This window comes from Odocoileus virginianus, chromosome 33 (assembly GCF_023699985.2).
Source record: "Odocoileus virginianus isolate 20LAN1187 ecotype Illinois chromosome 33, Ovbor_1.2, whole genome shotgun sequence".
NCBI lineage: Eukaryota > Metazoa > Chordata > Mammalia > Artiodactyla > Cervidae > Odocoileus > Odocoileus virginianus.
This window is the reverse complement of record NC_069706.1, coordinates 36,285,940-36,308,328: the sequence shown is the minus strand read 5'-3', so window position 1 is coordinate 36,308,328 and position 22,389 is coordinate 36,285,940. Positions and strand designations below refer to the sequence as shown.

The 22,389-nt window shown below is 49.8% G+C and overlaps 1 protein-coding gene and 1 long non-coding RNA gene across 3 annotated transcripts in view; one reads left to right on the top strand and one right to left on the bottom strand.

Annotated features, from left to right (window-relative positions):
* The window catches only part of LMTK2 (lemur tyrosine kinase 2), a 71,585-nt gene extending 50,229 nt beyond the window's left edge, over positions 1-21,356 (top strand). For both annotated transcript variants that reach the window (XM_070460416.1, XM_020900554.2), the window contains exons 9-14: positions 941-1,062; positions 5,218-5,367; positions 6,656-9,587; positions 17,767-17,899; positions 18,127-18,366; positions 19,165-21,356. In XM_070460416.1, the coding sequence (XP_070316517.1) occupies positions 941-1,062; positions 5,218-5,367; positions 6,656-9,587; positions 17,767-17,899; positions 18,127-18,366; positions 19,165-19,193 (3,606 nt within the window). In that variant the 3' untranslated portion in view covers positions 19,194-21,356. The remainder of the gene's footprint in view (positions 1-940; positions 1,063-5,217; positions 5,368-6,655; positions 9,588-17,766; positions 17,900-18,126; positions 18,367-19,164) is intronic.
* On the bottom strand, positions 7,600-11,494 carry LOC110141634 (uncharacterized). The gene is made up of 2 exons (XR_011485330.1): positions 11,014-11,494; positions 7,600-10,130 (listed from the first exon to the last, which is right to left on the bottom strand). It is a non-coding gene; the product is annotated as an uncharacterized lncRNA (long non-coding RNA).
* Positions 21,357-22,389: the final 1,033 nt, after the last annotated feature.

Sequence of the window (22,389 nt, the reverse complement as noted above, 5' to 3'; positions counted from 1 at the left end):
AGCCAGAGGTGTAAGGGTTTTCTCCCTGATACTAATTTAATGCTCATGAAGTGGTCATATCACAAAATGCCATGCCTGTTTGGAAAGGGAGGGTAAATAATTATTGTACCATATAATAAAATATACACATCATATATAAATATTTCTCCGTACATGTTTGGTAAAATTTCAGCTCAGATCAGTAAGCTTGGGATTTGAGTTTTTCAACTCTCTCATAAATATATCCCCCAAAGAAAATAGATGAAGTACCTGGGAAATTTTTGTGTGTGTTTGCTTAGCCCAGCTGAGTAAGATGGCTTACTATGGGGTTTAAAAAAAAAAAAATTCATGCAAATGTAAGTCTGTTCTTAGTCTGTATAGTAGCTCTGGTATCTTGAGCACTGGCTGTATACCACCCAGGCACTGTGAAGTACTTGCCCACATGATCTCATGTAATCCTGACCATAAAGGGAAGGCTGGTGCATCTTCCTGATCTTACGGGTCAGGAAGAAGGCTCAGCATGTTTGCTGCTTGCTCAGAGTCACAGAGCTGGTAGCTGGTTGAACGTTGACTCAGCCAGCCTGTCCAATTCGAAAGCCTGTGCTCTTACTCATTAACCACCCTGTTCTTCTGCTCAGGGATACAGACCAGCATAGTTTACAAGGTATTTTGCTCAGAGTCTGCGTTTTGTGACAGACATGGCGTACCTTCCTTTTCCAGGAAGGGTGACTGAGCAGGTGTTCTTGGTTCAGAGACCAGCTCATGAGGCCCAGGAGGCTTGATTCAGAGAAACCCTCAACCCACCCTCTGCCCGGAAACTCTGTCTCTTGTGTCCATTTCTTTTTCTGACTTGTGTTTTTGGGTAGAGTATGTGTTTTCTGAGAATGACCTGGGATTAAGTTACTGAGCTCACATGAAGTGTTAGAGAATTCAGAATTCTGTGTGCTTTCTTACAAAACAGGAGGATTATATTGAGACGGATGATAAAAAGCTTTTCCCTCTTCGGTGGACTGCTCCAGAGTTAGTAACCAGCTTTCAAGACAGACTGCTAACTGCAGATCAAACCAAATATAGTAATATCTGGTATGTATCGGTTTACCATTCGATTAGGCTTTTGCTATTAACAAAGTCCTAACTTCTTTCTTCTCAAGTACTTTCTTAAGGGAAAGTATAATTGAGTAAGACGTAGGAATACCAGTGACTGATGATGTGAAAGACAGTTTATTGACATCATAGTAATGATTCCAGTTTTTGCAATGATGCAATAACTTCTACCCATTCAACAGTAATAATCTTCATAAAAGCAGGAACCAAAGCTATTTTCTTTGCCTACTATAGGACCTTCTTTATAGTAGATGTTTAATAAATATTGAGTGAATGAAAAAACTGAAAGAGGTTTGGACCATTACATAGTACTGAGATATAGCTCACTTTAATGGAGGTTGAAAAAAATGTAAGAAGTCTTTGACTAGCAGTTTCTGTTATAGCTTTCTTAATTTATATCTACTTTTTTTTTGGGTGCTGTTGTCCTGCTTTTTCTATTTCTATTTTTTTTTTTTTTTTGCTTCTTACCTTCTTATGGATTGTTTTTTCTTTTCCTCGTAGTTTGGGAGCTGTGTACTCTATTGCTATGATTGTATTGGCTACTGTAGAAATAACATGTATACTTAACTTAGTCTAACAGTAGTTCTTACTTTGGCCCCTTTCTGAGAAATACAAGGACCCCAGGGTGTTTTAACATGCTTTAACTTTACATCACACACACACACACACATGCAATTATGTTTATCATTGTGAGGTATCGTATTTTTTCTCTTAACACCACAAGATGTTGTTTTTCTTAACATCAGTGTTTGTTTAGGTTTATCCAGCATAATCAGATCACTTTGCTTTTTTTTCTTCCCCCCCAAATCTCAGGCCTTCTGTCGGGGCTCAGTCCCCTTCTGTCTGAAGTATGGTCTTCAGAATTCCCTGTAGTGTAGTCTCACTGGTAACAGACTCTCAGGTCTTTTTCTGTAGGTCTGCGCATACCTCTGTTTTGTCCTCATTCTTGAAGTGTATTTTTTTACTTGATGACAGTTATTTTCTCTCCGTGTTTTGAAGATCTCACTCCACTGTCTTCTGGCTTCCATTGTTGCTCTTGAGAAGTCAGCTGTAAGTCTCCCTAAGCTCTTTAAAGGTAACGTGACTTTTTCTCTCTATCTGCTTTTAAACTCTTCTCTCTGTCTTTTGATTTTTTGTAGTTTCACTGTGATAAGTATGGGTGTGGACTTTGTTTTTCTGCTTGGCTTTTCATATCTTAGGTGGGTGTTCTCAGCCCTTACCCTCCCAATAACTGCCTCAGCCCCATTTTTTCTTCTTTTGGAAGTCAGATTAGACATGCGTCATGACCTCTTGCTTTGTCTTTTGTCTCTTATTCTCTCCTTTATGTATTTCATCTCTTCAACTCCCTTTCAGACCTGTGCTCTAGCAGCTAATTCTTGGTCTTTTTAAAATTCCTTCTTCAGCTGTGTCTATTCCTCTGGTAAATCTCTCTACTGAATTTTATAGTTCAGTTAATTGGCTTTTCTGTTTTAGGAGGTCTATTTGATTTTTTAAAAAACTGTCCCAGAGTTTTTTAAAATTTGGTTATGACCTACATCAGATAATTCCCAAATGTGAAGTCTTTGTGGATTTGACCTTCCTGGTTCTTGACGGTACCTTGTTTCCTTGGGGCCTTCTTATGGTGAGGATCCTGGAAGCCTGGACTTAAGAACATTCCTTCAGAGAGGGTACATGCGTGCTTTTGTCAGGCTTCTGGGTGTCCTGGCTGGTCAGGGACAACAGCAGCCTGGGGCTTTCTGTATTTAGCCTGAGGTCTTGGGGGCACTTAGACGGTATGAGCTTGGGCTGTGAATCCCAGTAAGGCCGGCTCTGTGACCAGCTTCTTTGGGACCATCCACTACCCCACTCCCCCTGCAGGCACACACACACATGTGTACTCAACACAGACGTTCACACACACTCACAGTCACACACGTGCACTCACTCACAGGGCCTCAGTGCCAAGCCAGCTTGCCCCCCAGGCTCCTGAGGGGTGGGCTTATTCCCACTGTGATGAGGAGGTCTCTGCGAGGCCCCTTGTTGGGCAGGGCCAGGGCTTGGCCTGTCCGCCATCAAGCCTTGTTCACCAAAGATGCAGATGCCCAGGCTCCATGCCCCAGTGGGGGCCACAGTCAGACGTGGTGTGGTGCTCTCCTTTGTTCTCTAAGCCCAGATTTTGTCCAGTGAGTTCCCCGCTAGCTTATCTGTTGTTTGATGTGTTTCATAAGAAGTTGCTTTTCACTCATGATCCATACTTTCACTGCTGTCAGCTCGGTGACTGACCTGAAGACTTAGCCTGTGTTCCCAGAGACAGAGCTGCCCCTTGTTTCTGATGGGGTGAGAAGTGTCTGGCGGCAGGGCTGGCAGTGGTGTCAGCTTCTGCCTGAGGCGGGGACCACACTGCCCTGTGCTGGGGACGAGCTTGAGGGTCTTGGCCCCGTGAGTTTGGTGGAAGAGGGGAGAAGAGCTACGGGACATTTTTCCTCCCAGAAGAAAACAGGCCACTGGTCTCTAGAGAGACAGGGAATGATGGGCAGTGGCTGATACCGCTCTTCCTGAGGAGACTGGGCAGAAAGGCAAGGGAATAGGGAGCTGCGGGGTGGGCCTCGAGGCGGGGGACATGTCTCGTCTTCCTCACTGGTCTGCGTGAGGAGACACATGACGGATGCTGGAGAAAGGTGTCAGGAGCCGGGGGCTGAGGCAGCTGGGCCTCATGTTCTCTGAGGAGAGGGCTGGTTCAGGAGCAGGCCTTGTGAGGGGAGAGAAAGGGCGTCAGGGATCTGGAGAAACTGAGGCGGGCAGAGGTACATGCCCGGGGTCAAACCAGACGTGGTGCCGATAACACTCACTGTGTCCCAGTCAGAGGCTGCCTTTGTGGTCTTTAGCATTTCATGCAAACTTTTTATTTTCCTTAATCGAATAAGTTGATAATTCCCTAAAGTCACTGACAGTGAACTTCTTTTTTAATCCAAGACAGCCCTCTGCTCCTAGCAGTTCTGTGCTAGGGGCACATCTCCCTTCTTGAACTGGACTAGAGATTCAGGTTCTTTTATTTCCTTGATAGAAATGCCCTCTCCACTTAGATACTGAATATGTTGATTTACTTACTGATTTGTGAGATGAGCATAAAGAGAATTTAACTCATAAGTTATATTGTACTGTGCAGTGTCAAATAATAGATTGATGTATTCAAATACAGCTTATTATTCTGGTAGGTATCGGTCATCTTCATGCGAACCATCGACAGCTAAACCTGACAGGAGTCACAGTCAAAAAATGGGCGCTTTTTAAGCATGCAGCCACACCTGCATCTGCCAACCAAGTCCTCGGGGGTGGGTGCTCAGTACAAGCGTCTGGGTGACACAGGTGATCTGCCAGGTCTAGGAGCCACTGCAGAAGACAGACTGTAACACAGGACGAAGGGGAAGTGGTGGGAAGGAGCGTGGAGACCACATAGAGCGTGGAGACCACGGAGAGGAGGCATCCACCCCACCCCCCCGCCCCCAGCAAAGGCTGTTTCCGAAGGGCTGGCACTGGGTGGGACTGCGCGGGCAGGCGGGGCAGTTACCGAGAAGGGGGTCCCTGCAGGTGGTGAGTGACCCAGGCAGGCTGCCTCTTCTGCTGAGCAGTGAGGAGTTGTCCTTCCTAATAGCAGAAAGCCCTGAATACTAAGAACAACTACAATAGGAAACACACAGGTCAACAGGGAAGACCTGTTCACATTGGAAGTTCCACTGCTTACTACTGTTGTGAATGGGATTTTTCCCCCCTACTAAAACCCTCAGAAGTCCATGTGTTTACCCTGTATCTAGCCATGTTGCTGAACCCTTTCAAGGCCATTGTGATGATCTTTATAATTCCTTGAGTTTTAAAGTTGACAGTCATTTGAATGCCTCCCTGTGATTATTCCCTCTAGCTCCATCTCATTTTACTCCTAAAATAACATTCTGTTAGTCAGTCTGAGGAGGTGTTCTTGTTGTGGTCTGCATCTTAATAGAAGTGCTTGCTTTTTAAATCATGTTGAAGAGCTATCTTGAATAACCTCTTCCTCAGACCCTTGTGCTTGAAATGACTAATGACTGTACATGTAAAAATGTGGGTGTTAAAAATTCAGTATCTGAAGAGAGAAAGATGTGCTTTTTTATTCCCCCGCAGGTCCCTGGGTGTGACGCTATGGGAGCTCTTTGAGAACGCTGCTCAGCCTTATTCCAGCCTCTCCAACTTAGATGTGCTCAACCAGGTCATTCGAGAGAGAGACACAAAACTCCCAAAGCCCCAGCTGGAGCAGCCCTACTCCGACAGATGGTGGGTAACTTCATGTCACATTATCTCAGAAGGTGGAGAAATTCTGTCTCCACAGGTCTTAGCTATATATTCCCTGATTTTCAACAGTAAATGTTATGAAAAGCAACCATTTATATACTATCATGACTGATTTTAGAATTAATGTCCAGTTTTTAAGATGTAATGCTGTTTTTTTTTTGTTTTTTTTTTTTTTTTGATGTAGAACCAGCAGGAATTTATGTCTTACATGTGATAAGAAACGTGTTACATCTGAGTTAATTCTAAGAATCAGTTTAAGGGCGTGTGCTCTTGTGGAGTTGTTTTTGAACGAGTCTGTTTGTGTGATACCCCGGCGTGTGTGACCAGACAGGTAGCATAGACGTGATGGAGTTTGAATTGGCACCTGAGACAGTTTGCATAATGTGTGTTGACATTTGCAAAACAAATTTACTTCTTAAGAGTCTCCAGACCCGTTCTTAACTCGGTTTCCAGTTAGAGCCAGGCTCACCCATGCCGAGGCCCCTGTCCGCGTCACCCTGTACTCGGCTTGCGTTGCCTCTGCACCTTGGTGCCCTTCTGTGTGGGCGCTGCTCAGCCCCTCACCCGACTTGCTAGAACTAACTCACCCAGAATAACTGGATGTTTATGCCGTAAATTTAATACCGTGACACTGGCATCCTGTCTTCCCTTCCACTCACGGCCGCAGTTTAAGGCGTTGGCCTTATTCAGCCAACCCTTTGAAGACCAGCCCCTGACTGCCACCTGCTCTGGGCTTCTGTTTCTGCTCTTGCCCTCCACCCTCAGCTCCTTTGGTGGCCTGAGGGAAGCATGTGCTGCAGAAGGTTGTGCTGGTCCTTTCTGTCGGGGGAGTCGGAGAGTAGTCCTCATGGCGTGTGTCTGCGTGAGTCCTCGCAGAATAGAGTGAGTCTCACACGTCAAGACACGTGCATCCTTGACTAAGCAGGAGACCGATGGCAGTTGTGTTCAGAGGAGAGCATCTTAGGGCTGCTTGTAAATTCAATGGCTGAGCGCCTGGAAAACGCCAGAACAACAAACGACCAGGCCAGAAGAATTGCACTGATGCTACACGGTGTCCTGAGGATGCAGAAAATCAGTGGCCAGATTCTCTCTCCATTTCCACTTTCCCCCAGAGCTCACCGTGAACCAGACTCCTGCTGGTGGCCAGCAAAGTGATTCAAGTGTCGGGACTTCTGGGGTGTTGAGCTGGCCTAGGGGGTCCTTGTGAGGTCTTTGCTTGTTTTGAAACTATTTGTCATCTGTCCACTAATCTCCTGTCCGTCTTGCTCAGGTATGAAGTCTTGCAGTTCTGCTGGCTGTCACCAGACAAGCGGCCAGCAGCGGAGGACGTGCACAGGCTACTCACCTACCTGCGGATGCAGAGCCAGAGGGACCCGGAAGTGGACTTTGAGCAGCAGTGGAATGCGCTCAAGCCCAACGCAAACAGCAGAGATGCTGCAAGTAACGCTGCCTTCCCCATCCTCGACCACTTCACCAGGGACCGGCTTGGCCGAGAGATGGAGGAGGTCCTCACCGTGACCGAGACCAGCCAAGGCCTGAGCTTCGAGTACGTCTGGGAGGCTGCCAAGCACGACCATTTCGACGAGCGCAGCCGAGGCCCCCCGGATGAAGCCTTGTCCTACACCAGCATCTTCTTTCCCACGGAAGCGTTCGAGAGCTCGCTTTCAGACCCCGGTCCTGGCAAGCAGAATGATGGTGGCCAGGACGTCCCCCTGCGGGCCCCTGGGGTGGTGCCCGTTTTCGACGCCCACAATCTTTCTGTTGGAAGCGACTACTACATCCAGTTAGAAGAAAAAAGCCGTAGCAACTTGGACCTAGATTACCCGCCCACTCTGCTCACGACAGAGATGGATAATCCTGAGAGGCTCGGGGACAGCGCGTCCCAGTGTCCGACGCTCAGGAGCCTGGAGCTTGAGGAGTCCAGTACAGAGGAGGATTTCTTCCAGAACAGTGCAGACCCCAAAGAGGCCAGCAGACCCGAGGAGGCCCACAGCACCAAGGGCCCCGAGAGCCCTTTCAACAGTTTATTTAATGACCTTGACAAGTCAGAGGCTCTGCCCAGTCACCAAAAAATATTTGACTTGATGGAACTAAATGGTGTCCAAGCTGACTTTAAGCCGCCCACCCTGAGTTCAAATTTGGATGACCCCAAAGAGTCAGTAATTGCGCGCCACTTGGAGAAGGAACAGCCCCGTAAACTTTTTGACTGCGAGCCTCTTTACTCCACAGACAAGCTCGTACACCAAGATGGTTTTGATCAGCTGGACATTGAAGAGTTGTCAGAAAATTTTTTGTTTCTTCAAGAGAAGAACTTACTGAAAGACTCCTTGTCCAGCAAAGAGCATGTAAATGATCTGCAGACAGAACTCAGAAATGCTGGCTTTCCTGAATACATGTTAGAAACTCCCAGTAGAAAGTCTGTAAAGGCTGAGCCTAAGTTTGCTGAAAATAAACCAGACTCTTCGCTGCAGGAGAGCGTCAGCGTGCAGGGCAGGGAGTCAGGCGCAGCGCCCAAGGGTGGCTCTGGGGCGGCAGCCTCACCGCGCTCCCCACAGCCGCAGGTACCTCCTACCTCGCTTGAAACCCAGGGGCCTCCTCACGAAGTGCCCCCGGGTGTAGCCCTGAAGCAGGGCGAAGACAGGCCCACGTGTCCAGAGGGCGGTGTCCATGAAGACGGCGCCTGCCGAGAGGTAAACGCGGGCTCCACACCCGCCCCACCGGACACTCCCGCCCCAACTGGCGATGGGTCCCCGGCCCTGACTCAGCAGGGGGAGGGGGCCGTGAGCCTGACCCAAAGCGACCCCAGCCTGGTCCAGGACACCTCCGCCAGCAAGGTGAGTATAGGGAACGGCCTTCCGGAATTGAGGCAGAGCTTACAAAACCAGCTGCCTTTGGAAGACCACGGCCCTCGAGGCCTGCGGGAGCGAGCCCGGGAGGCCGCGGAGGTGCTGGGGCAGCCGGGTCGTGAAGAGGCTGCTGCAGAGGGGGGCGGCCTGGCGTCCGCCCTCTCCTCAGACTCGGCCAGTCAGGACAGCCTCCTGGGGGACAGCTTGTCGGCGCCCGTCCCCCCCTCCGAGCCATCCGCAGAGACCCCAGACTCCCTGGATTCGGTGGACGTCCACGAGGCTTTCCTGGGCTCCTTAGGTCCTCACACGCCACAGAAACTCCTGACCCCCGACAAGCCAGCGGACAGCGGCTACGAGACAGAGAACCTGGAGTCGCCTGAGTGGACGCTGCACGTGGCCCCTGAGGGCGCCGCGGCGCCTGACACGGCCTCAGCGCGTGCGGGCACTCCCGACAGGCTGCCTCCCAAGCCCATCATTGTCATCTCAGATGCCGCTGACGGCCACAGAGGTGCGGAGGCGACCTCACAGACCGCCGCACCTGCGTCCCAGGGCTCCCACCGAGACTCCGCGTACTTCTCGGACAACGACTCTGAGCCCGACAGGAGGTCGGAGGGGGCCCTGGGCACCTCAGTGTCAGCCCTAGGAGCCGACCAGCCCCTGCCCGAGAGTGTCCCGCCGCAGAGTCCTGGCCCCTTGGACAGCTGCCTGGACGCCAGCAGCAGCCCGCCTGACCCCAGCTGTCCTCCTGCTCTGCAGAACTCCCGTCACCTGGAATCCAGAGAACCTACAGAACCAGCTCCCACACACATACTTCCCCCCGACGACGAGGCTGGCAGCCCCTCGAGTCTGCAGAACTCAGAGCTCAGCAGCGGGGATGACCTCGAGGCCCCCGAGGAGCCCCCCTGCATGCTGACTTCCACTGGCACCAACACTGATGAACTCCTGGCGTTGACCCACACCCCTCTCCGCTGCGGCGGCCCCGCGGCCCCGACAGACGAGAAGGCCTTGTGCGGCCACTCCGAGGGCCCCAAGCTGAAGGAGCCGGACGTGGAGGGAAAGTACCTGGGGAAGCTCGGCGTGTCGGGGATGCTGGACCTCGCCGAGGATGGGATGGATGCCGATGAGGAGGACGAGAACAGTGAAGACTCGGACGAGGACCTGCGGGCCTTCACCCTGCACAGCCTGAGCTCCGAGTCTGAGGACGAGGCCGAGCACCCGGTGCCCGTCGTCCTCAGCCGCGAGGACGGCCGCTGCCTGCGGAGCCTGCTGAAGCCCGCGGACCCACCGCCTGGCTGGAGGAGGGAGAGGAAGGCGGTGACGTTTTTCGATGACGTCACAGTCTATCTCTTTGACCAGGTATCTGTTCCCTGTCCCCTCTGGGTTGTCATGTTGGAGATTCCAGCATGTGTCAGGGAAATGAGTGTGCTCGGGTTTTCTGACTGCCGTTCTGAGGACACCAATTGTTTTGTGATTTTCTCAGAAAAAGGAATTTGGGGGTGGTTACCATGTCAGTTTCAAGAACACGCAGAAGCGAGGTTTGCACTGGGAACTCCTGTCACGTGAAGGGGAAGGGTCTGTGGGCTCCTCCTGGGTGTCCTGGCAGAGCCCTGCTGAATCACTCGTCCTTTCCAGAGCAGACAAGTGTCTGTGGGCGGTCAGCCGCAACGCCCAGCACCCCGGGGCGGCTGGAACCTTCCGAGGCTCACATGTAGCCCGGAGACACGGACAGCGGCGGTGCCTGTGGAGCAGGGCCGAGTTGGCGAGACCGCAGGGCGGGGCGAGCAGGGATCACCTGGTCTCAGCCTTTGTGTTTTGTCTGTCAAAAGCTGTTCAAATTCACGTGTCCCTTCCTTCATCTTCTCAGCGCACTTGAACTGTGCCTTTCATAGGTCGGATGACCTGTAGGTGGAATAGAAAGAGTTATAAATTGTGTGTTGTGAGCAGTGTGGGCAGGCACTGGGGAAGATGTCTGGGGGTCTCTGGAGCATTGAGGTGGAGCCCACCCCCGTGGAAGCCGCCACCTGGGCAACGGAAGGGCTGCACTTGTGTGGGGACTTGGTGGGGAGGGGGTGTTGTTCTGATGGGTTCAGAAGCCGGCAGGATTGCCTAAGAGCCAGACTCAAGGCATGAGAACAAAGGCACGGAAATCAAGTGTACGGCATGCTTAACAGATGTGAGATGTGTCACGGTGAAAGTGGGAATGTGGGCGAAGTCCCGAACAAAGTCCTGAAAATCTTACTAGATGTGAGGTTTATCACAGTGAAAGTGGGAACATGGGCGAAGTCCCAAGTAAAGTCCTGAAAAGCTCCTGCAGTGGCCAGTGGGTCCCATGCAGCTTCCGTGGAGTCACAGCTACCTGTGGCTTCAGACTGCTGGCCGGCAGGTTCCCTCCTCTTGCTGTCCGGCTTCATGAGCCTGTTTTGAGTGGTTTGGTTGTGAAGTGACTTAGGTCCCTAAGCTCCGGAGTCTTCGCTGAGCATCATGGGCTCTGGCCGCTCTGCCTTGGTCGTCTCACCGCTGGTTCAGCGGGTGCTTGGGGAACGCTTACTCAGCTTTCTTGTGAAGTCACAGCCCGAGTGAGCGTCTGGGTGCTGCCCTTCCCAAGCAGGGTCTCCTTAGCTTCGCTACGCAGCGGGGGTCTCCCCACATTCCTCACAGGCCCTTCCATGAGCCTGGTGGGCGCATTTGACCCTCGGCTCTTGCTCTGCGCACCAACCCCCCCGCCCCCGCTGTCCGGACTCACAGCGTTCTCTCGGCCATCACAGTGAATGGTGATGCTTACTTGCAGGTCAGGTGACACGGTCACACCATTCAGCCTGTCACAGGACAGGTGAGCTCTGAGCTTAGGCCCATGCGTCCTGGCGCTGGTCACTATGGCGACAGGGCCCAGCCGACAGTGTGGGAGGTGGTGTCACAGCCCAGAGCCCCCAGAGTCTGTGAGGTCCTGGGGCAGATAGGGATCTGGGGGTCTGTGTGCTGCGTTTCTTTAGTTCATTCGGTTTACAAGAACATGTTCCTTCAAAAAAAAAAAAATGCAATGAGCATAAGGAAAAATACTTTCTTGGGAAAAATTGTTTTTCAATTTAAAGAACAGAAAAACACTCAAGAAAACCAAACCTCTCAGTAATTGCTACCACTTCATTTACATACACACACCAGAAATTATTTGCTGAAAAGCATTCAAGAAAACAAAACTTGTCTGTAATTCCTACCATTTCACACACACACACACACACAAACACACACACGAAAGTAAGCGCTCTCCATAACTGCCCCCTCCAGAATAGAACTCTTCCATCCCCACAAAGTCCCTGCCACATCCCTCTCCTGGCAACCACTGACCTGCTTTTGTCACTGGAGTTCTGTCTTTTTCTAGAATCGTGTAAGTGGCAGGGGTGGTGGTGTTGTTTAGTCATTAAGTCAGGTCCAACTCTTTCATAACATAGAGTGTAGCCCACCAGGCTCCTCTGTCGACGGGACAAATCCTGGAGTGGGTGGCCAGTTCCTTCTCCAGGGGATCTTCCCGACCCAGAGATGGAACCCATGTCGTGTGTGCTGGGAGGCGGGTCCGTTACGGCTGAGCCGCCGGGGAAGGCCAGGCGGTGGGATTAGACCATGTGTGACCTTGTGTGTCCAGAGCCTCACTCTGTAAAGCGTCAGGGAGTCCCCCCCACGCTCTGTACTCATCCCTGTGGAGCATTCCTTTGTGTGGGTGTTACGTTTTGTTCGTTAATCTGCTGGCCAATATTTACACCCAATTGTTTTTATTATTATTTTTTGTTTATTTTTTTAAACTGTTTTAAATCTTTTTAAAAGTTAAACAGTAAAATGGACCCTCTTTTGTGTGTGTGTACAATGCTGTAAACTTTAGCATTCATGTCACCCTCCGCAGAACCATGATAGACACAGCTCCCTCACCCCAGAAAACGCCCTGTGCTCACTCCTGCACCCCTAACCACCCCTGTATCATTTTACGTTCCCACCCGCAGCGTAGTGACACAGCGTGCAACCTTCGGAGGCTGACTGTTTTCGCTCAGAGTGTGATTCCTCTGAGCTGTAGGAGTTGTCGCTTGCTGCAGTAGTCCCTTCCTTTTAGACACATTCCATCTTACAGACATATGATCGTTTTAACCATTTACCCGCTGAAGCGCATTTTGGTGTTTCCGCTTTGGGGCTGTCACAGATAATGCTGCTTTGAACAACTGTTTGTAGGTTTTTGTGTGGACACAGTTTTTAATTTTTCTGAAAAGGCCCATGACTGTGATTGTTGGGTTGTATGATAAGTGTGTGTGTTTAGGCGCCTTTTTTTTTAACTGAAATATAATGAGGGACAGGGAAGCCTGGTGTGCTGCAGTCCATGGGGTTGCAAAGAGTTGACCAACGACTTAGTGACTGAGCAATAACAACAGTTGATTTATAGTGCATGTTTAGTTTTTAAAGAAAATGACAAACTTTTCCAGAGTGGCTGTATCATTTTACATTCCAGACAGCATATGTGAGACCTAGTTTCTCGTGTTTTGTTTGTTTTGTTTTGGCTGCACCATGCGGCTTGTGGGATCTTAGTACCCCAAGCAGGGAATGAATGCAGGCCCATGGCGGTGAAAGCACCGCGTCTTAACCACTATACTGCCAGGCAAGTCCCCATTATTTTTTATTTTAGCTTTTCTAACAGATGTGAAGTAATACTTCATCATGATCTTAAACTGGATTTCCCTGTTGGATCATGATGTTGCCTGTCTGTTCGTGTGCTTCTTTGCTATCCATATGTCTTATTCAATGAAGTGCCCCTTTTGCCCATTTTCTAGGTGAATTCTCTGTGTTCTTTGAGTTTTATAAGTTCTACATAAGAGTCCTTCGTCAGATATATGGCTTGGAAATACTTCTCCCAATCTATGGCTTATCTTTCACAGAGCAAGGTTTTTAAATTTTGATGGATTCCAGTTTATAATTTTTTTTTTCCCGTTTATGGACCATGCTTTACATGTCATGTCTAAGTTCTTCACCAAACCCTAACTCCAGAATATTTACTCTAAAAGTTTTATATAGTTTTGCATTTTTCATTTCCATCTGTTACACGTTTTGAGATAGTTTTTGTATAATGTTTAGGTTGGGGTTCATTGTTTTGCCTCTGGATGGATGTCTAGTTGTTCCAGCACCATCTGTTGAAAAGATTATTCTCTATCCATTGAATTGCTTTTGCACCTTCATCAAAAGTTAAATGGCCATATTTTTAATGGATCTGTTTCTGGACTTTCTGCTCTATTCCATTGATCTGTATATCTTCCCCTTTACCAAAATTTTGGTTTCCATTTGCTTCTTGCCAGTATACAGAAATGTGGTTGATTTTTATATGTTGACTTTCCATCCTGCTGTACTGATTTATCAGTTCTAGGAATTTTGTTTTCAAATTCCTTGTGGTTTTCTACACAATCAAGCATGTTACCTGCAAATAGGGACAGGTTTGTTTATTCTTTTCCAAACTGTATCTCTTTCATTTCTTTTTCTTACCTTATTACACTGACTTCCAAGACAGTGTTCAGTAGAGCGGTTACATAACATTGATTGATTTTTCAATATTTAATGAGCCTTGCATTCCTGGAAAGTAAAGCCCACTTGGTTGTAATGTTCTTGTTACGTGTTGCTGGATTTGCTTTGCTGGTATGTTGTTGAGGATTTCATGAGGTCTGCATGTTGGCCTGTAATTTTGGGGGGTGTTTGACTACTTGGCTGACTTTTACTCTTGCTTTGTCTTTGGTTTGGTGTCAAGGTAATGCTGGTCTCATAAAGCGAGTTGGAAAGTCATAGTCGATTGAATAACACAGGTTTGAATGGTGTGGGTCCACTTACATGTGGGTTTTTTCACTAAACACCTACCAAATACTACACGATCCAAGATTGGTTGAATCTGTGAATGTGGAACCTTGGATATCAAGGGGCGACGGCACAGTTCCAGGGGGATCCTCAGCTGCACAGGAATCAGGGCCCTTGCCCCGTGGGCATCAGTCAGGATCAGCTGCATAACCTCCTCTTCTGGGAAGAGATTGTGTGGATTTATTGATCTCTCTCTGAAGAACTGCTTTTGGTTTCATGGAATGTTTTCCTTTGTTTTCTTTTTAATTTTATCAATTTCTATTTTATCTTTTATTTCTTCTGCTTGCTTTGGATTTGTTTTGCTCTTTTTCTAGACTCTTAAAGTATAAGCAAGGGATTTGAGACCTTTTTTCATTCTACTATTAATATTTAATGCAATAAATTACATTTTTCATTCAGTTAAAAATATTTTCTGATTTTCCTTGAGACTTTCCCTTTGACCCAAGGATTATTTATTTAAAAAAAAATACTGTTTAATTTCCAAGGGCTGGAGGTTTTTTGGTTTTTTTTTAACCTTTCTGTTACTGATTTTTGGTGTAATCTGTTTTGGTCAGAGAACCTGTTTTGTAGGGTTTCAATTCCTTCATATGTGTTGTTTTGTTTGTAGAGCCAGAATATGGTCTATCTTGGTAAATGTTTGGTCCATGTGCGCCTGAAAATGTGTATTTCACTTCTGGTGGGTGGATTGTTCTATAAATGTCCAATGCACTTGGTTCATTTCTTCTGTACTGTTGCTGATTTTTCTACTTGTTCTATGCCTGAGTGAGAAGTGTTCATTGAAGTCTTCGGCTATATAAACAGATTTGTCTGTTTCTGTTTTCATTTCTGTCCATTTTTGCTTTGTCTGTTTCGTAGTTCTCTTGTTAGCTGTGTACACATTTAAAATTATTATATCTTCTTGGTGAATTGACCTTTTGTGTCATTCTGTATTGTCATTCTTTATTCCTTTGTCTGATATTCATAAAGCAACTCCAGCTTTCTTTTGACTAGTAATTATGTGCTGTCGCTTTTTTCCATCTTTATACATATCTGCATCCTTGTAGTTAACAGCAGTTTCTTCTGGATAGCACACAGTTAGGTGGTTTTTAAAATATGTTCTGAAATTTTTTGTCCTTCTGTTCATTGTTTAGTCACTAAGTCATGTCAACTCTTCTGTGACCCCATGGACTGTAGCCTGACACGCTCCACTGTCCAGATTTCCCAGGCAAGAATACTGGAGTGGGTTACCATTTCCTTCTCCCTTTTGTGTTTTAATTGGTATTTTTAGGCCACTCACATTTAATAGAGTTATTCAAGTGTGGATCTGGGTGCACCACTTCACTCAGTGTTTCTGTTTGTTCCACTCGTTCTTAATGGTTTTCTTCCGCTTTTTGCTTTCCTTTTGGTAATTTGAACAGTTTTTAGTCTTATCTTTTACCTATTGTATTTTTTACTATATATCTTCTTTTCGTATAGTTTTTGGAGTATTCTTGGGGTTACAATGTACATACTTCCCACAGCCTCCTTAGAATCAGTGTTTTACCGTTTCAAGTGGAATGTAGGAACCTCTTTGCTCTCTAGGTCCTTCACCCTCTCCTAGACCTTCTCTTCAAGTTGTCCCATGTGTCACGTGTTTCCTCATTGAACACCCCATCACACAGCGCTCTATGCTTTACTTCCAGTCATCAAACATACTTTAAGAAACCGAAGAGGATACTCTGGTTTCTCTTCAGATCGTATAAATCTTTCGCCTTTTACTAGAGCAACTGAAGAGGAATAGGATTATATTCACTCAGGTAGTTATCACTGTTCTTTTTCCATTTCTTATGTTCCAGGTTCCTTTCTCTTATCATTTCCCTTCTGTTTGTTTGGCTTTTTTTTTTTTTTTTTAAACAAATTCTCCTGGTGTTTCTTCATCTGAGAGTCTCTGTATTTCACACTCATTTCTTAAGGATGTTTTTCCTGAGCATGGACTTCTCAGGCCACAGTGCTTTACTTTCAGCATTGTTTCTGACTGCCTGTTCCTGACTGCCCTCAGGAGTCCGTCTGTGTCTTTCAGTATGATTATGGGTTTCTGGATTACAGGCATAGATTTCTTTGTTTCATTTTAAGTTCGTAGAGCTTTCTGAACTGGTAGTTTTGTATCTTTCAGCAGGTTTCAGAAGTTTCCAGGCATTATTTCTTACATACACATATATTTTATTCCACACTCTGTCTCTGCTTCTGGGACTCCAGTGTTATGCCTTTTGGTCTCTAGGATATAGGGGCTTCCCTGATGGCTCAGTGGTAAAGAACCCGCCTGCCAATGCAGGAAATGCGGGTTCCATCCCTGGGTTGGGAATATCCCCTGGAGGAGGAAATTGTAAACTCACTCCAGTATTCTTGCCTGGGAAACCCCATGGACAGAGGAGCCTGGCAGGCTACAGGCCATGGGGTAGCAAAAGAGTTGGACAGAACTTAGTGACCGAATCACTAGTCTGTAGGCCCTGAGGCTCCACCCCTGGCTTCCCCTCCAGTCTCTGCTCTCGCCGTTGTTCAGGTGGGACCGTTTCTGATGATGTATGTCACATGCACGTATCCTGTCCTCTCTCGCCTCCATCCCGCTGTTGAGTCCAGCCAGTGAGGTTTTAAATTCTGATTGTTGTATTTTCCTGTTCCACAATGTGCGTTTTGTTGTTTTTATCCTCTCTTTTTGCTGAGACATGCCCACCTGTCTCCAGCGTGCTCTCCCTCACCGCGTGGGAGCGTGTGTGACGGTCTTCTGCAGGTGGCTCTCGCGTCTGAGGATGGCTTGGTGCTGGTATCTGCTGGTTGTCCTTTGTCCTGTGAATCCAGGTTTTCCTTATTCTTTGTTTGCTGAGTGATTCTAGATTGTACCTTTGTGTTTTTATTTTCTGATTCTTTGTCTTGTTTATGGATCTATGGAGAATGTAGATGTTTTCGTCTTAGAAGGCATTGACCTAGTCGGGTTCAAGGCGCAAGTTCCACCCAGCCTCCCCGGGCCTGGGGTCCCCTTTCAGAGCCTTTGCTGTGCTGTATGAGCCTGTCCTGGGCATTTGCCGCCCCTTGGCCAGACTGGGCCTTGGCAGTGGTCCCCCTGCAGTTCCCTCCCAAAGCCTGGCGAGCTCTTTGGGGTCAGGCCTGCCCGGCGCAGTGGGGCTGAGCCGGCGGCTCCCCATGGAGCCCCTGGGCCTCCGGCGTCGTGGGCCTCTTCTTTGTCGTCCTCCTGCCAGAGGGCTGGGGCGTGGGTTACCACACTGCCCTGTGAGGCTGGGGGGCCGGAAGACAGAGGGAAAAGGCGGTGGGGGCGGGGTTCCCTCGCACCTCCAACTGGAGACAAGCTGACCGCCCTGGGGTACCTGGCGGTGGGAGAGAGAACCGGGGAAAGAGAAAAGTCTGGAATTTCCTCTCCTCTTTTCTAAGCATCGCAAGACCCCCTTCTGCGTCTGGAGCCAGAACCCAAGTGTTGGCGGTGGGCGGGCGGGTGGGCTGTGTGCACTGCCGGCTTGGTGTCCTCACTCCAGCGTCCTGCCCGCTGCCGTCTCCTCCTCGGCTTCCGGGAGCCACGGGGGTTCAGAGCCCGTCCAGCGGGAAAGGGGTGTGGGCTCTCCGTCCCAGGGTGGGAGGCACGGGTCACAGCTGCCCAGCCCGCCCCCGCTGATGGGACTTGTGTTGGGCTTTTCAGGAAACCCCGACCAAAGAGCTGGGCCACTGCGGGGGAGCCGCACGCAGCCCCGAGCTGAGCAGCCCTGCGCCGGCGGCGGGCTCCCCGCACCTGAGCCGGGGCCTGAACTCTGAGAGCTCCACCGACGAAGAAGGTACCACACTCGGGGGCAAGCTCAGAACGCAGCTAAAGATCCGCGGGGTGTGAACTGTTCTTGAGGATGACCCCACATACCCCTTTCAGGGACCCCCCCCCCCCCCCGACCCGGGGGGAGTGGGGGGCGGGGGCGGCACAGGCCTGCGCATGCGCACAGGGTGGTCTGTAGGCCCCGCCCCGTGCTCCGCTGCTCGGAGAGGAGGGTGAGTCCCGGCTTACTTCCAGGCGGAGGCTTCGAGTGGGACGACGACTTCTCCCCAGACCCTTTCCTGTCAAGGACGACGAGTCACCTCCTCAGCTCCAAGCCGGCCCTTCAGACCTCCAAGTACTTCTCCCCGCCGCCGCCCCGCAGCGCGGAGCCCAGCTGGCCGCACGCGGCCCCCTGCTCCAGGTTCTCCATCACCCCCGCCAGCATCGCCAGCTTCTCGCTCACGCACCTCACGGACTCGGACATGGAGCAGGGAGGTGAGGAGGCCGTGGTGCGGGGGCGCGGGGCGGGGGGCGCAGCTGAGCGGCTGTTCCCGAGAGCGTCGTGCAGATCCCTCTGAAGGGCTCATGGCTCGGTGCTCCTGGGCCTGTCGTCGTCCTCCTGCTGTCTCTGCCCCTCTGGGCCTGGGGACCAGGGCTGCTCCCCCCTTTCTTCTCCTTTTCCCCTTCTTGCTGTCACCTCCCATCTTCCCTCCTTCCCCCCCCAGAGGGAAGGGCTCTGAAGAACACTTGGCCGTGATGTTGGCCTTAAGCCCGAATTCTCTGGGGCCCTTCCCTGGGAATGTTGATTTTACCATTAAGTCCTGGTCTTCGCGTGACACCAGGAGGCTCGGGGAGGGGCAGGGGGAATGGGCAGGGCCCGTGGAGTGGTCGCTGGACATATGGAGCCTTTTCTCCTCCACGGCTAGATCGGAAGATAACGGTTAGTAGGTGCACTTTCTGATGTGACGTTTGCTGATCAAACAATAACTCTGAAACATAAAGAGCGCTTGTTTGTGTTTGTCCTGGGCCTTGCTGTACTGATTAGATAGCGGCCGTCACCCCCTCTCTCCTGGGGCAGATGTGCGGGGCCCTGAGCTCTGACACCTAGCCGCGTGTGAGTGCGCACACGTGTCAGCCAGAGCGCCTGCAGGTGCGGCAGGCGGCTGGGCAGGTGGCCGAGAGCCGCCCTTCTGGCTTCAGTTCCTCTTTCTGCAGCGAAGATCAGACGCCATCCATGCTATTTTTACCTTTGACTATCCGTTTAAAAACCCAGCTTTGCTTGCTCTCTCCTAGGAAGCAGCGAAGACGGAGAGAAAGACTAGGCGACGCCGAGGCCCCGCGGGCTCAGGCTGCTCTGGCGGCGGTGTCCCAGGCTGGGAGGAGGTGCGGGTGCCCAGCCAGTCTTCCTGCGCCGGCTGCCGCCCAGGCCTCCCCTGCCCACCGGAAGGGCCGGCGTGGGGGCTGTGGGCTCCAGGTGGTTTCCGGTTCCCACGTGGAGTGTCCTCCGCGTCCACACCTGTGTGTCCCATCCGTGTGCAGGGCCCTGCAGACCACGAGGGGAATTGGCACCAGTGAGCCATATTTATTGTTTTTAAAAAAATCACTAATTGCTTTCTGTAATTGCACTGTGGATAAATGTCCTAAGAGTCCCTGATACTGTACAGAATCTTAAATTATTCGAGGAAAATAAGGCAGGTCAAGCTGGTGCTATCCACTAGTTTGATTTTTTTTTCTTCTATTTTATAGTTTGTTTGCTCTGCATGGTACTCGTAAAGCTTAAGTATTTTGAGTGTTATGTTGTCTTTAGAAATTGTTGGAATTGTACATATGGTACTCTTTCGTAAATGATAAATGATTCTGAATGTTAGTGTTTTATGTTCTTATAGGAAATACTTTTGATGAGTCGAAAAAGACTGCTCTGTTTCGTTGATTGAATGAAACACATCTCTGTCTGTTCTCTATAAGGTGGTCTGTCCCTGTTGCAGATGAGGCTTCTCCGAGGAGCTGACGGGTCTTGCAGCCCCTCTGTGTGATTCTCTCGCCCCTCCCCCGACTTTCAGAAAACCTTCTTGGTACAAATCGACGGGTGGTTCCCAGAGCTGGTTGCAGCGGGCACGTCCAGGCCCCCACGCTCTCCCCGGGGCCACGCAGTCCCCTCCCAGCTAGGGCCCCAGGCCCCTGTGCTGGGTTCCAAGCAGCTCGGGTGGCGGTGGCCTGGGGCCCTTGTGCTCACGCCCGCCCTCAGGCTCACAGACGCTGCTCCGCCGAGGGCTCTGGGTGCCGAGGGCCATCTGGGCTCCTCCTGCCTGTGCACTCTCAAGTTGGCTGCTCGCAGCCCCCAGAGCCAGTCCGGATCCCGTCTCGCCCAGGTGAGGCTGGTGTCTGGAACCATGGGTACTCACTACACCCCTCGACCGTGAGGGGGGACACGGGACACCGGAGAGCCGCCGCAGGCAGCACGTCCTCACTGTCGGGACCTGGGGCAGCCTGAGTGGCCGTCACCCCGGGCTCACCTGCACTGGCCCCTCCCTTCTGCGTTAAGCCCCCGTTCTCCACTTGCTTTGAAAGGACCGAGCCCGTCCAGCGCAGTGTCGTGATGTAGGCTGGAGCCCAGCGTTCGTGATAAAAAGCGGACCTCACCCTGCGGTCCTTGAGTTCTGCTTTGCCCGCAGCATGGCAGCCTGCGTGGACGGTGGAGCCCCAGAGCATGGGGCCCGCATGCCGGCTGCTCCCCTGGGGTCTCCCGTGCTGACGTGCTTTCCCACTGTTAGCAGGCCGCTGGGACGACCCTCCAGGCCCCGGGCTGGGGGCGGGACATTGGGCCTGATGCAGGTGTGTTCACTGGCAAGAGTTTCTGTAGTACATTGTGACCTCTGTTATCAAGTTGGGCTTGCTCCCTTTTTATACAAGCAATAACTTTCCAGAGCAGGCCAACTCCGGGTGGCAGGAGCGCCCCTCCCCTCTCCCGTGTGACCCTGGTGCACTGCCAAGCTGGACCTGGGGACGCGCGTGTCAAAAAGACAGTTAACAGGGCATTAGGAGGTGATTTTGCCAAAACTGTTGTAACTCTCAATTTCTTGCTATGGAGACTTCCTGTGTGTTCTGAATTTTTACATCTACCAATCTTGGTTGAAAGAAAATGAGACACAATTACACTAGTTTTGTGTTTTGTTTTTTTTAAATTATAGGTTTAAGGAGTTCAGCTCTAATGACTAAAACTCAAGCAGATCCATAGTATATATAGTCTTATACAGTCAGCCCAGGGTAAATTTATTCTTTGGGGCTGTACATTTTTCACTTCGATTAAGGAGATTTTAACAGCGTAATTCCCATTTTAATTTAAGGTCTGTATCACTCATAAATTGCCAAAAACCTTTTATACGGGGGTGGGGGGGTGGGGTGGGGGCGGGGGTTGGAATAGTAGGTCTTAGTGTGGTGTTGCATGGTTGGGAAGATTTTATATTTATAATAAACACGTGAATTAACATGTTCTTTTGAAAATCTCAAGCAATACACAGGAAATGATGTACAGGAAATTATGTAGATTAAAAATTTCAGCCCATTTTTGAAAGGTCAGCACACGCTTTGTCGTTTGATTCAGTTTTGTTTCACTCAGTTGGTTACCAGTAGTGGGTTTCTAAACCAATCTTGTTCTCAGTTACGCAGTGAAATAACATCGGTGGAATTCTCTAGATGATGTTGGTGAGGTTCATCATACCTGGTTCACAACGGTATTTCCTGGCTTCCTTTGGGCTCTGTCTTACTTTGGTGGAGTTCACCTATCTTAAATCCTACGATCATCCCTCCTTCATCTCCTTCCTAGCTAGGTGTTAACTTGTGTTATCCAGTGACTCAGTCACAAGCCAGAAAGAGAAGAGTAGGAAAATTTTGTGCTCCCCCCCAAAATCCTCCTGAAACTTGGGCTGTACGTCTGGGTGAGAACCCATTCATCTTAAGGCTGAAGAAGCTGAATGGAGAACAGAACCCATCTGTTCTATTTTTAAATGTGCAGGCGATTGTTTCTATGGAAATGAATTTATCTCAGAAAAGTTTTTTTCTCTGTCTTGCTGCCATAAAACGCCTTTCAAAACCTCTTCCTTTTATCACCACCTCCCATGGGGTGTCTGGGGTTAATGACTTACTGCATGTTTGTCCTGAGGGCCTGGGAGCAGGGAGGCAGCTCCTGGTTTTCTGAAAGTTCCAGAAGTGAACCAAGTGTGAGGCTGCAGATGGGGGGGCTTCATCACCAGGGGCTTCAGAGGATTAGCCTTCTGAGAGGTAGCCTTAAAACAAGAGTGGGTGTACACAGTTACTTCCGATTTAAACCCTCAGAGACAATGTTCCTAAGTTGGGGGGGGGGGTGCGGGTTTGGCTCAAGTTTTGGCTCTCGAAAAGGAAAGCTCTCTTTAGTTATATAAGTGAGTTCTCAAAAGAGGTGTTGATAGTATTGAATCGCCAACAGCCTGTTATGTGAACGGCTGGAACACGGTTAAGTTCAGGTTGGCGCAGGCAGAGACA